General features: G+C 39.8%; 1 protein-coding gene across 3 annotated transcripts in view; it reads left to right on the forward strand.

Moving 5' to 3' along the window:
* The window catches only part of LOC139752881 (uncharacterized), a 96,742-nt gene that overhangs the window by 32,552 nt on the left and 49,069 nt on the right, over window positions 1-15,121 (forward strand). For all 3 annotated transcript variants that reach the window (XM_071668894.1, XM_071668895.1, XM_071668896.1), the window contains 4 exons: window positions 5,469-5,573; window positions 9,418-9,578; window positions 12,471-12,633; window positions 12,909-13,031. In XM_071668894.1, the coding sequence (XP_071524995.1) occupies window positions 5,469-5,573; window positions 9,418-9,578; window positions 12,471-12,633; window positions 12,909-13,031 (552 nt within the window). The remainder of the gene's footprint in view (window positions 1-5,468; window positions 5,574-9,417; window positions 9,579-12,470; window positions 12,634-12,908; window positions 13,032-15,121) is intronic.

Here is a 15,121-nt window from a genome sequence, read left to right on the forward strand (position 1 = left end):
TTTTCAAGGCTCCCAAAATTTTCGCCCCCTCCCCCACCCTATGATCCACTTCCGCTTCCATGGTTCCATCCGCTGACAGATCCACTCCCAGATATCTAAAACACTTCACTTCCTCCAGTTTTTCTCCATTCAAACTCACCTCCCAATTGACTTGACCCTCACCCCTACTGTACCTAATAACCTTGCTCTTATTCACATTTACTCTCAACTTTCTTCTTCCACACACTTTACCAAACTCAGTCACCAGCTTCTGCAGTTTCTCACATGAATCAGCCACCAGCGCTGTATCATCAGCGAACAACAATTGACTCACTTCCCAAGCTCTCTCATCCCCAACAGACTTCATACTTGCCCCTCTTTCCAGGACTCTTGCATTCACCTCCTTTACAACCCCATCCATAAACAAATTAAACAACCATGGAGACATCACACACCCCTGCCGCAAACCTACATTCACTGAGAACCAATCACTTTCCTCTCTTCCTACACGTACACATGCCTTACATCCTCGATAAAAACTTTTCACTGCTTCTAACAACTTGCCTCCCACACCATATATTCTTAATACCTTCCACAGAGCATCTCTATCAACTCTATCATATGCCTTCTCCAGATCCATAAATGCTACATACAAATCCATTTGCTTTTCTAAGTATTTCTCACATACATTCTTCAAAGCAAACACCTGATCCACACATCCTCTACCACTTCTGAAACCGCACTGCTCTTCCCCAATCTGATGCTCTGTACATGCCTTCACCCTCTCAATCAATACCCTCCCATATAATTTACCAGGAATACTCAACAAACTTATACCTCTGTAATTTGAGCACTCACTCTTATCCCCTTTGCCTTTGTACAATGGCACTATGCACGCATTCCGCCAATCCTCAGGCACCTCACCATGAGTCATACATACATTAAATAACCTTACCAACCAGTCAACAATACAGTCACCCCCTTTCTTAATAAATTCCACTGCAATACCATCCAAACCTGCTGCCTTGCCGGCTTTCATCTTCCGCAAAGCTTTTACTACCTCTTCTCTGTTTATCAAATCATTTTCCCTAACCCTCTCACTTTGCACACCACCTCGACCAAAACACCCTATATCTGCCACTCTGTCATCAGACACATTCAACAAACCTTCAAAATACTCATTCCATCTCCTTCTCACATCACCGCTACTTGTTATCACCTCCCCATTTACGCCCTTCACTGAAGTTCCCATTTGCTCCCTTGTCTTACGCACCCTATTTACCTCCTTCCAGAACATCTTTTTATTCTCCCTAAAATTTACTGATAGTCTCTCACCCCAACTCTCATTTATATATATAGGAGCGGGGGGCTGGAAATCCTCCCCTCTTTTTTTTTTTCCCAATGAAGGAAAAGAGAAGGGGGCCAGATGAGGATATTCTCTCAAAGGCCCAGTCCTCTGTTCTTAACGCTACCTCGCTAACGCGGGAAATGGCGAATAGTATGAAAAAAGAAAGAAAGATATATATATATATATTTTTTTTTTTTTTTTTTTTTTTTTTATACTTTGTCGCTGTCTCCCGCGTTTGCGAGGTAGCGCAAGGAAACAGACGAAAGAAATGGCCCAACCCCCCCATACACATGTACATACACACGTCCACACACGGAAATATACATACCTACACAGCTTTCCATGGTTTACCCCGGACGCTTCACATGCCTTGATTCAATCCACTGACAGCACGTCAACCCCTGTATACCACATCGCTCCAATTCACTCTATTCCTTGCCCTCCTTTCACCCTCCTGCATGTTCAGGCCCCGATCACACAAAATCCTTTTCACTCCATCTTTCCACCTCCAATTTGGTCTCCCTCTTCTCCTCGTTCCCTCCACCTCCGACACATATATCCTCTTGGTCAATCTTTCCTCACTCATTCTCTCCATGTGCCCAAACCATTTCAAAACACCCTCTTCTGCTCTCTCAACCACGCTCTTTTTATTTCCACACATCTCTCTTACCCTTACGTTACTTACTCGATCAAACCACCTCACACCACACATTGTCCTCAAACATCTCATTTCCAGCACATCCATCCTCCTGCGCACAACTCTATCCATAGCCCACGCCTCGCAACCATACAACATTGTTGGAACTACTATTCCTTCAAACATACCCATTTTTGCTTTCCGGGATAATTTTCTCGACTAACGATTTTTCAAGGCTCCCAATAATTTCGACCCAACTCCCCAAATGGGCCTCTAGTAATCCTGTCCATCCAATGTTTTTTATCCGCTGCAAGATCCAGTCCATCCAGCATATTAAAACCAAGTTCAAGCTCTTTTGTCTCACCATGAAATCTTCCACCCTTGTTGCCCTTCAAGACTGATGTTCCATTTAATAACTTGCTTATTGACATTCTTATATAGTGAAACATTCATCATTAGACATTACTAACTTGTTCTATACTTCCATTCACCAGACTATTGCATTTTACTCCATGAATCCGCCAGACGCTGTTTCTCTCACAGAACTAAACTGAACTACTTCCTATAGTCTCTCTCCTCCAACACGTTGATGCACTTATCCATTGATCCAAAGTACTCTTTGAATAGTATCCAAACTGACTTCATTGACTAGAATTGAAAATGGTGACTTCATTACACCCTGCGCTAATCTAATTTTAGAGAATGCAAATAAACTATCACCATATCCTTCATTCTTACTTGACAACGTTCTAACATCTTCTTACATTCAACTGTATCAAATATAAATGCACTTTCGTATTACAATTTTTCTTCAAGCCATTTATTTTTAACCCTTCCACTGGATCTCTTATACTCTATCAATATGCAACTTCTTATCAAAATGCTTACTAAAAGCAAAATACATTTGCTTAATTTTTCATATCATACACTAATCAAAGCAAAAACTCTGATCCATTGAATTTTTACTATTCTGTTATACCAATTTACCAAATTCTGACTCTGTAATGCCTTCACCTGTACACAATCCCATCCCATATATATTTCTAAGAATGACTATTCAAACAAACTTAAAACCTCGTAAAATTTATGTCATCTTTTCCTTTCACTTTAGTACATGGCCCTGTGAAGATTCCGCAATCCTCAGGTCCCTTACCAATAGTCATAAAAACATATTAAATATATACCTTACCAACAGTCACAATAGCGGTCACCCCCTTTTTTTTAATTCCACTGCAATACCACAAAGCCTAGTGGACTTTGCGCTAATACATCTCAACGTATACATATATATACACACACAGACATATACATATATACACATGTACATAATTCATACTGTCTGCCCTTATTCATTCCCATCACCACCCGGCCACACATGAAATAACAACCCCCTCCCCCTGCATGTGCGCGAGGTAGTGCTAGGAAAAGACAACATAGGCCACATTCGTTCACACTCAGTCTCTAATTGTCATGTACAATGCACTGAAACCACATATATTTTTCTTCTTTTTTTATGCCTGTTCTCTCCAGGAACTCCCATCAGCAAAAAAGTCTCTACTTATCCCTGTCTGTACATGCTTCCCTTGCAAGCATTATTCTGTTCATTCTTCCACCATGTCTCTCCCACCAGTATTCTTCCACTGTGTTTCCCCATGTCACATGTGGTCTTTTTCCCAGGCCTACCAATGACTACCTATTGCTCCTCTTGACTCCAGGTGTAATAGTATTAACATTGACCCACGTCTTATAAGCCACTTTTATTTCGCCCTCAATAGTCTTGGGCTTATGCCCTTACTCTTTCACACATTCCCACAACTCTGCCTTCAGCTAAAGTGCCACCCCTTATTTTGCTCTCACCCTTTTGTCTAACCCTTGACTTGGCCTGCAAGACATTCTTCCATCAGAAACTTTCCATAAACAGTATATTGGTTGATGGGTTGATGGAAATACTAGAAAATAAAAGACAATACTATCTGTCTACCTGTCTATCTATCTACATCTCCAATGTCTTTTCCCACCTGGAACTCCCTGAAAAGGGTGGCCACAACAGTAGAGTCTCCATAACTATTGAACTCCAGTGCCATTGCTTAACCTTTAGTACCTCACCCTTAACAGGCCACTGGCAGAGGGCAACTCTAGAGCAGTGTTTGCAGAGGCTCCTACCTTATGTTCTTACTGACCACTTCTATCTAATGCTCCTGCCTAATGTTCCTACCTACTACTTCCATCAAAGATTTCTACATAATGCTCCTGCCTAAATGTTCCTGACTACTGCTTCTATCTTTTACTTCTCCCATTTTGCCAAAAAACGGGGCTAGCTTATAATGCTCACTGCAGGATTTTTTTGAGTTAAGAAGAATGAGAAATGGATTTTAAGTGTTGTCAGATGTTATGTATAACAAGAAGAGATTGTATGTTTGTGGACAGAATTCCAGTACAGGTACTGAACCATTTAATCAGATTCCAGAAATCCATATATTTTTTAAACTGGCTAGTTTTGAATGTGGCAGGCTTTGTAGATCAAACAGACCCTGCTTTAGAAAGTTGTTAATTTGCATCTCAGTACAATTTCGTTCTTTATTTTTTATTGTTTGTTTTATATTTTATGTATATATTAAGCCATGTTCCAGAAATCTGGAAAATCCTGAAATCTGGGTTGCCTCTGGTCCCAAGCTTTCTGGATGAGTGGTTCAATACCTGTAATCTGCATGTGGGTGAGGCAGAAAGAAAAGACAGTTACTTGGGTCAGAGGAGTGCAACTTGACAACCGCTAAAGTGCTGACTTACTGTGCAATTGTCACTAACCCTCATGATACCCAGGTGTGTAGTACTGGTGATATACCTCCTTGGTCATTGGCTGCTTACCAACTACTACCTCCCAGCTTACTGTGTTAGAATATATTAATGTACTATTAGGAAGAATGCTAGGTAGGCTGGTGGCTTGTTTTAGAATACACAAGGAAAAGAAGTGTAGGTGGGTAGGTTATTCAAGAGTTTACAATATTGGAAGTAAAGATGGGATTTTTAGAGGATTTCAGTTTGGAGATCAAGGTGTACATAGCTGAAGAGATATTATTCAGGTTTTCTTTAAGGTATAAGTGTAGAGGGAAAGTTAGAATTTGAAAAGGGTTTAAGGTATTGGAAAAGGATAAAAGCTGTGTTCTGGAGGTCAGAGCATATTTACTATAGTTGTTCTGATATGTATTCCTTCAGGTGAGCATTTTTGTGGTTCTGAGTATGACTTACAATTTCAGAGACTGATTCTTTTTTAGATTTATGACTATTTGGACCAACCCTAAACCTGAATAAAACTATCATTAAGGCTGGCAGGAAATTTTTAAAAAATCCTCTCACGGTGGAAATGAAGGCTTGTATATTGACTTTGGTCAGATTGATTGTCATATTTTGCCATTCATTATTTTACTCTGCTGTAAGTACATTATTCTACTTTAAATGTAATATGCATTCTGATGTAACTTTTAATTTCCCTCATGTTCATTGCAGTGCTCAACGTGAGGGTTTACTTTCGGAGGTGAACCATGGGGAGGCTGACCAAGCTGATCCTTACTATGCCCATTGCAAACTTCACACTGACAGAGAACTCATAAGGTATTCTTAGCATGAATACTTGGAAGACAGTAAAGGCTTCCAGGACATAGGCTTATGTTTTTTAAGTTGTGTGTTTCTTTACTGTACTAGAAAAGTTCAAGAATGATGATGCTTTATTGGTCATACCTGATTACATTTATTGTTGCCTAAGATGTTGCCACCTAGTTCTTTTTAATAATTCATGATTATTGTAAAGAGAAAGAATCTGGCAAAGTATGTGGTAGGATGGTGATTTATCATCCTGAAAGCATAAGTTCAGGAAGCAGAGAGGGTGTGTAGTTTTTTGCACTTAAACATGCAGTTGAGACTGCTCTAGAGATAATGAAGGTGTTTACTGCATTTATGTACTCGGAAAAGACACAAGAGTGAATGTGAAAATACCCTGAGAAGTTCCAACTCAGTATGGTGTGTTTGGAAGACACGTGTGAATGCTGTTAACCATTACATGCTAAGAATTTTGATATGCAGACATGCATAGTAGTAGCTGGGAGGCTTCACCTGAAGTCTCATGTTTATAGGTTTTTCTGAACCTGGATATGGTGGGGGATTATGAACTTTCAAAGGGGAACGAAATGAAGTTTCAAGGGGGGACAGTTTATGAACTTAGACAATAATGAAGTGCTCAAAACAAAAATGATATATAGAAACACATCGTACCTTAGAGACCTTAATGATTTTAGGGTTATTCAAAAATTAGTTTCATTTACTAAGATATGTCACATTCTCGTGAAATTGGATGCAGCTGTTCTACACAAGTATTTATGTAATGAGACCAGCAACAATTTCTGAATGAAAATATGTCTTTGATATTTGAAAAGATAAAACAGTTGACAACAATTATCAAGGTATTTTGTTTGATGAAACATTGACATGTTTTTACTGATAGAGAAAGGTTTCTCGTTACAAGCTTATGTCAGTGTTTAGAAAGGCATTGAAACTGACAAGTCCTTTCATTATTCAGAAGTTTATATTTGAAACAATTAGATAAGAATAGATATGATTTTATTTTTCTTTCAAGGGATTGTAAGAGTTAGAATGATTATTGTCAGAATAGTTTAACCATAGTCATTGTAAAGTAAGTTTATTGTGTATTGTATAGTTCAAGAGGGAGGGACAATTACCCATCCTCCCCTTTTGGGTATGCCTTGGACTATGGCCTTATCCTCAATTTCATCACACAGCCCAATGTGTGAAGGGAGAAATCCAGGCCAAATCTCACCCTAACCTAGTCTATTATTGTGAACTAACTTTCATCACCCTCACCCTCACTCTTAACCTTACCAGATCACCTTACAGGCCCATGGATTAAGGGAGCGATGTAGACATATTCTCACCTTCAGCTTCACCCTCAACCTAACCCTCAACCGCACTCTGAACTTCACCCACAACCTCGTTAATTTTCCACAGAGACTTTTGTGTTGAGCAAGCAATCCAGGCCAGTGTTCACACAAACCTAACTTCCTACCTCACCCAAAAATCTTACTAAATTGCCACTCAGTTCAATGTGTAAGGGATGCAAACAAGGCCAGTGCTCACCCTAACCTAACCTAACTCCACACTCACTGTTACCCTCTTCTTCATCACACTTGCCATCATGTAAAGGGCGCAGTCCAGGCCAAGGGTGTAAACATTTTCATGGAGGAATCACATATGATTCAATGCATGCAGAAAAAGACAAAGGTAGATCAATCACAGCATCACAATTTAATGATTGTCATAAGCATTTGCATGCTAGCTGAGGGACTGGGTGTTAGGATGTGTTACTGTTGGGTGGCAAACACCACCTAGAGGCTAACATGACACTGACTCTATCTCTCATGCTTCCTTATTGCCCTTCTTACATGATTCTGATTATTTTTCTTGCTCACTTACATTATTCTGATCATATTTCTTGCTCAGTGCACTCATAATCACAATACATTATGTTTTTCCAAAAAATTACGCTTGCAGATTACAAATGCAGCTTTTACTGTGACAGTGAACTGGTTAGGCACAGAAAAACGGAATGGAGGTTGCTACATTTACGGTGTTTAGATGAAGCTCTGTTTTTTAGCTGAGTTGGAGGAGTTATATAGAATGTTGAACCGCTTTTGATGATGTACCAGAATCTTTAAGCATTCTTTCAATAACAAGCAATTGAAACCCAGTACTTAAGAGGAGTTATGTTCCTGAGCATAACGTTTTTGTACATCACTCTTAGATATAGACTATACATGAAACACTATCAATATGATTTACCACCCTCCCTTATCTTATAATTCAGAAGATATTTATCCCTCAAACCCCTTCAGACATAGGTCCATGGAAGCTAAGATACTCCTCTAGAAGTAGATCTCTTCATCCTGTTTTGTCTCTCCCTCTGAATGCAACCCACAGGGCCTGGGTGGCTTTTGTGTTGCAGTGCACTGTGATTTCTCCCCACTATCAGTCACCCTCCAGTGATATCAAGGAGAGCTTCATGGATGGATAGACTGTTTAGGGATTATGGTACGAGTCATAAGTAAGGCTTGATGTGGTCAAAATTGATTGTCATGTGAATGTAGTGGCTTTGTATAAATGTTCTTTGACTTGTAGTACAGGTTGAACATCCCTTATCTGAAAATCCAAAATCTGAAATGCTCCAAAATCCAAAACTTTTTGAGCAGTGACATGACGTTACAAGTGGAAAATTCCATACCTGACCTCACTTGCCCGTGCTGGGCTCTGATGCTCTCTTGGCACCAGTTTGTTACACACCATTGTCACCACCAGACCTACATGCATTATTCACTGTGTTTTTTTGCTTATTCTCTGCTTTGTGTGAATAAATGTAAGAAAGTGATTGCTTATCAGTGGCATAGGAATTCAGTCTGGAATGAAAGTGATGCTAAACAACCACTATTTGTCCACATGGGCAGGTGACATTATGACACCTTAGGATGGTTCATTGTTACACAAACTTTGTTTCATGTGCATGATTATTAGAAACATTGTATACATTACCTTTAGGCTATATGTATAAGTTGTACGTGAAACATACCTCAATGTTTTGACCATTCAACGGTCTTCCTCAGGAGATACTGATTCCAGCATTCAGCAGGAATGTGTTCCCCTGCAAGTGATAGTCACCCATGCAGACGCCTTGGCGTGTCGTTCTCTGATTGGATTGTTTGTCCTGCTGGCTTCATGCGTTCACAACAATATCCGCTGCCCGACATGACCAGCAGATGAACCCAGATCTTGTGTTAACGTTGTTCGTAATCCCTTCCTCTAGGTAAGCTCTCACATAATCACTGTCAGTTGATGCCAAGGCAATTACAGGCAAGTGACAACCCATTTGTGATAGTTTGAGAGCTTACTTAGAGGAAGGGAATAGGAACAATATTAACACAAGGTCTAGGTTCATCTGCTGCTCATTTCAGGCAGCGGAGATTGCTGTGAACAGGTGGAGGCAGCAGGACAAGCGATCCAATTAGAGAGTGATACACCAATGCTTCCTACCAGGTGACCATTACTTGCTGGGGAATGCAGTTCCCCAAATGCTGGAATCAGCATCTCCTGAGGAAGACCATTGAATGGTCGAAACATTGAGGGATGTCTCAGTTCTAACCCATTTGTTTCCATATCATCCTGTTTTCCACATATTATGGATATGCAAATACTCCAAAATCCAAAAGAATCCTGTAATGTAATAAACAAAATGAATTGAATGACCCAGGCAATAAAAGGACAGTTTATAGTGTGCTTTGCAACTCTATTACAATAATTGCTTTCCTATATATAACCAGGATGTGTGTAAGGGTATTTGTATAATTTTTTTCTAATGCTTATGAATTCCTTTTTTCACATATTTTTTTTTCATAAGACGAAGAAAAAGGAACTGGTTGGCACTACAGCTTCACATGAAACAGGGAGAGGCAGACAAATCAGGTGCAAGTCAAGAAACTCAAGACCGTATTCAGCGAAAGCTAAGCCGCTACCGCGACAAGTATCTGATTAGTAAGAACAACAGGTCCACTCCTTGGTGTAAGTAGATGTGATAGAATCTCTAGTTTTTTTTTTTACCTAAAGCAGTCATGAAAGGGGTTTTTAGAATTTTACATGAATAGATTTATTCTCATTTTTGCAGCCTGAAAGTTGGGAAATGTCTCTTCATAGGGTAATCTTTGTGACTCAGAAAGTATCAGTCAGTTTTGGATCCTTTTCATCTATTCCATGAAATTTAGATTCCTTTGGGATTTCTGAAGGTTTGCTTAAATGCTGCCTTAAAGAAGAAAAGAGAATCTTTCACAAGACTGCCTTTGGGTCCCACTGTCAGGAACCTCTTAACTAACCTGGTTTTGAGACCTACCTGGGGTTGATTCTTAGGTTGTTTTTCTTAAAGACACGTATTTCCTAATTAGGAGTTGTCGAAGGTGTTTATGTTGTTTCAAACAAAGATCTCCCATGCTGTGCAGCCATAAGAATTCTGTTATTTGTAATAACATTTCATAGGTTGTCTTTCCAACCCAAGATTTGTGAAGTTAAGCATATGACAATAAGCTTTAAGTACCTTAATGTAGCCTTTTTGAAAAATATTGCTCATACTCTGTTTTTAGCTGTCTTGAATAGTGTACAAAAACCAGAGTCTCTATCCACACTCAAGCTTATCCATCCTTTCCATAGTTACCCCTGACTGCTTCATATGTCCTGGTGCAGCCCATTGATAGCATGTTGCCCCTTTATACCCCATCACACCAATTCATTCTGTCTCATACCTTCCTTGGATGTTCAGACCCGGAGCCCTCAAAGCTTGTTGCATTTCATCCTTCCAATTCCTCCTTGATTATCTGCTTCTTCTTATTCCCATTACTTCAGGCATGTATCCCCTCTTGGTCAGCCTCACATCAATCAACTTTTGCATGTTTCCAAACATTTCAGCTCAACCCCATCAGCTTTCTCCTACTTACCTCTCTTACTTCCATACCTCTCTCTAAACATTTATGTATATATTTATTATACTTTGACGCTGTCTCCTGGATTAGAGAGGTAGCGCAAGTAAACAGATGAAAGAATGGCCCAACCCACCCACATACACATGTATATACATAAACGCTCACACGCACATATACATACCTATACATTTCATCGTATACATACATATACATACACAGACATATACATATATACACATGTACATATTCATAATTGTTGTCTTCATCCATTCTGCCGCCACCCCGCCACCCATGAAATGACACCCCCTCTCCCCCCGTGTGCGCATGAGGTAATGCCAGGAAACAACTACAAAGGCCACATTTGTTCGTACTCAGTTCCTAGCTGTCATGTAAAATGCACCAAAACCACAGCTTCCTTTCCACATCCAGGCCCCACAAAACTTTCCAAGTTTTACCCCAGACACTTCACATGCCCTGGTTCAATCCATTGAGAGCACGTCGACCACGTTATACCACATTGTTCCAATTCACTCTATTCCTTGCACGCCTTTCACCCTCCTGTATGTTCAAGCCCCGATAGCTCAAAATCTTTTTCACTACATCCTTACACCTCCAATTTGGTCTCCTGCTTCTTCTTGTTCCCTCCACCTCTGACACATATATCCTCTTTGTCAATCTTTCCTCACTCATTCTCTCCATGTGACCAAACCATTTTAATACACCCTCTTCTGCTCTCTCAACCACACTCTTTTTATTTCCACACATCTCTCTTACCCCATTCATTACTTAATCAAACCACCTCACACCACATATTGTCCTCAAACATCTCATTTCCAACACATCCACCCTCCTCCTCTCAACCCTATCTATCGCCCACGCCTCACAACCATATAACGTTGTTGGAACCACTATTCCTTCAGCCATACTCATTTTTGCTCTCCGAGATAATGTTCTCGCCTTCCACACATTCTTAAAGGCTCCCAGAACCTTTGCCCCCTCCCCCACCCTATGACTCACTTCCGCTTCCATGGTTCCATCCGCTGCCAAATCCACTCCCAGATATCTAAAACACTTCACTTCGTCAAGTTTTTCTCCATTCAAACTTACCTCCCAATTTACTTGTCCCTCAACCCTACTGTACCTAATAACCTTGCTCTTATTCACATTTGCTCTCAGCTTTCTTCTTTCACACACTTTACCAAACTCAGTCACCAGCTTCTGCAGTTTCTCACACGAATCAGCCACCAGCGCTGTATCATCAGCGAACAACAACTGACTCACTTCCCAAACCCTCTCATCCACAACAGACTGCATACTTGCCCCTCTCTCCAAAACTCTTGCATTCACTTCCCTAACAACCCCATCCATAAACAAATTAAACAACCATGGAGACATCACACACCCCTGCCGCAAACCAACATTTACTGGGAACCACTCACTTTCTTCTCTTCCTACTCGTACACATGCCTTACATCCTTGATAAAAACTTTTCACTGCTTCTAGCAACTTACTTCCCACACCATATACTCTTAATACCCTCCACAGAGCATCTCTATCAACTGTATCATCAACTCTAAACATATCATCTCTTATTCAGTCAACCATTTTCACATCACATATTACCTTCAAATATTTCATTTCCAACATGTGTCATCTTCCTTACTTTTTCATTGAGGGCTCAAACTTTGCATCCATGCATCATTGTTGGAACTAATGTAACATCAAGCATCTCCTTCTGTGCCTCACAGACATTGAACTCCCTTTTCACACACTCCTCATTGTGCCCTGGACCTTAACTTCCTCACCCACACTATAGCTTCAGCTTCAATGGTTCTGTCTGCTGCTGTTCCCACTCCCAGGTATCTAAAACACTCCAAGGAACAGAATTTTTAAAATATTGTTTCACTTACTATGACAAAGGAAAATGTCCTCTTTTATTCCATCATAGTCTTCAAATATATTTGATATTGTTCTTTATATCCAGATCCCACTCAAAAGATGCCAAGAGCGCTGTCCACCTCAGCTTCTCTTTTTCGCTCTCTACTACACAAGACAGAGTTGATGGGCCTTAGCACTGAATCCCAGCCATTGCAGTCATTAAATGTTGGCGACATAAGAAAGAAGTGGCATATTCCCCCAGCATTCAAGTGAGTGCAGATATTTCAAGTGACATTTTAGGAGAATGCTTTTAAGTTGCAGTGAATATCATGGGAAGCCAATATCTACACTGTGTGGTATAGGACCCCATCATAGCAAAATTGAAGCTAGCTCCTGTTAAAGCTTGAAAAACAAAAGGAAAATAATTTATTTTGTGTAATTCACTTTCCTTTATTTTTTGGTTATATCTGGCATATTTGGGAATATCACTTTCAAAGTGTTTATTTCTCCTGATGTGTGCTCATTATTTCTCTAATTTTTACAGTGTGGAGTTCATCAGTTATTACTTAGACCGCACAAACCGTCTGTCAGAGATGAAAGAACGTTTGGATCAGCTACTAACTGAAAATTCACAGTTGATACAAGAGGAGACAGAACTTAGAGTGAAGTAAGTCAGTTCTCATGCCATAATCTTTAAGATTCAAGTAGATTTCAACATCTCTTTTATTCTATATGTTGTCTCCCACCATGGGAGTAAAAATGAATTACCTGCTAATGAGCACCTACAGAGAGATTTTGCCAAAAGAAGCATGTAGTGGTCACGACGTGTCTTGCTTATTGAATACAATGAAATTCCATTATAAAGGACTAATTGGGTAACAGCAGTCCAGTAGGAGTTAATTTCCCTTGTATCTCAAATTTTCCCAAGAGAACAAGAAATTCACAAATTGATACATGAAATATAAACTTAGCTTTCACCATCAAAGATGTCCCCTCTGGGAACTCTCATCAAGGGGGTGGCTATGGTAAAAGTCTCCACTTATCCCCATCTGTTCGTGCTTCATTTACATACACCATTCCACACATTCTTCTCTCATTTCTCTCCCTTCAGTACTCTTCCATTCTGTTCCCGTGTCACAGGTTGTCATCCTCTCTCACCAACCTCTTTAATCTTGCTATCATACACTGTTATTGCACACTGTCTGTCTTGCATTCTATCCTCATGCTCAAATCACCTCAAAGTATTATGTTTCACCCACTCTCCCACCCCACAGTGCATTCCCTTTGCATTCCCTGCCATACCAAATCACTTGTACACCCTTTTATTACTTTCTTCTTTCCAGCTAGTCATGCTACATGCTCATCTCAAATAAGTCATTTCCATAGCCTTGATTCTTGACCTAAAGAAGCACAAAAAGCTAACATATGTCCAGAGAAGAGCATGAAAGACTTTGCCAGAATTAAGAAATCTAAGCTATAGGGGAAGGCCAGGAGCCTTGAATTTACTTACATTGCAGAAGAGAAGAGAGAAGGGTGACTTGATAACAATCTTTTAATTTTCACACCAGATTGATGACATAGGCAATGAATGTTCTCTGAAAGTTGTAGGGGTAGTCATTCAAAAGTGGCATGAGATTAAGCAAGAAACTTTTAAAAAGATAAGTAAAGAATTCCTTTTATAGTATAAAATTGGAATAAAATGACTGAAGAGAAGTAAGAGAACCTAGCTACATGGAAAGACTAGAAGCTTTGAATTTGTTTACCATTGAAGAGAGAAGAGTGACAGGTGACCTGATCACAACTTTTAAAGTTTTTAAAACAGATTGATGATGCAGACATTGAACAGTTCATTTAGAGATGTAGGATAGGTCAGGTAGAGGTCTTAACATGAAATGAAGCAACAAACATATTGAAAAAAAATTTAAAGAATTACTTTTATAGCATAAGAGTGGTGAAGGAGTGGAATTAAATGAATGAGATGGTTAATGCAGACAGCATATAAAACTTTAAGAAGTTGTATGTTAGAGAATTTTCAAGAGATGGGGCCCCACAATTGCCCCATACAGTATGAATAGTTAATTACATTTAAGTAACAAACTTCTCTGATTTCTATGAGAGAGTGAGTTCTGTCTTATGCAAAGTGGAAGGCTGAGTGGAGTGGATTGTTTGTACATTGCACTAGAAGGTAAGCTGATTAAGAAGCTGGATCACCTTGCAGGAATAAGGAGAAATTTCCATTGAGCTATAGATTATCACAGTGGAAGGGAACAAAGGATGCATGTCAGAGGAGCCTCCAAATGAGTCGACATGATCAGCAGAGTGCCACAGGGGTCTGTTCTGGAACCATCACTTGTCTTGATCAGTAAATGACTTACTTGATGGAATGGACTCCAACCAGAATGTGTTAAAGCAAAGGTCATGAGGGAATTTAAAGGCAAGAAGATTGCTTCAACTTACAAGGGGGACCCAAACACAATCCAAAGTTGGTCTGATACACGTTTGATGAAATTCAGCCCAGGCAGTTGTAGAGTAATGAGGATGGGACTGCATGCAAGAAGGCCTCAGAATTTTTATTATCTATCATGAAATAATCTTCAGGATTCTGTGTGTAGGAAGGACTTGGGAGCCTACATCATCGTTAATCTTTGTTTTGGTTTACAAGAGCAGCTCCCGGATGCATCTGAAATAGCATTTTCAAAATAAGCATATGCTTCTTCATGACCAGGACATCACTAGAAAATTCATACCGTCTCTGAT

The sequence above is a fragment of the Panulirus ornatus genome, chromosome 13, assembly GCF_036320965.1.
Source record: "Panulirus ornatus isolate Po-2019 chromosome 13, ASM3632096v1, whole genome shotgun sequence".
NCBI classification, from domain to species: Eukaryota; Metazoa; Arthropoda; class Malacostraca; order Decapoda; family Palinuridae; genus Panulirus; species Panulirus ornatus.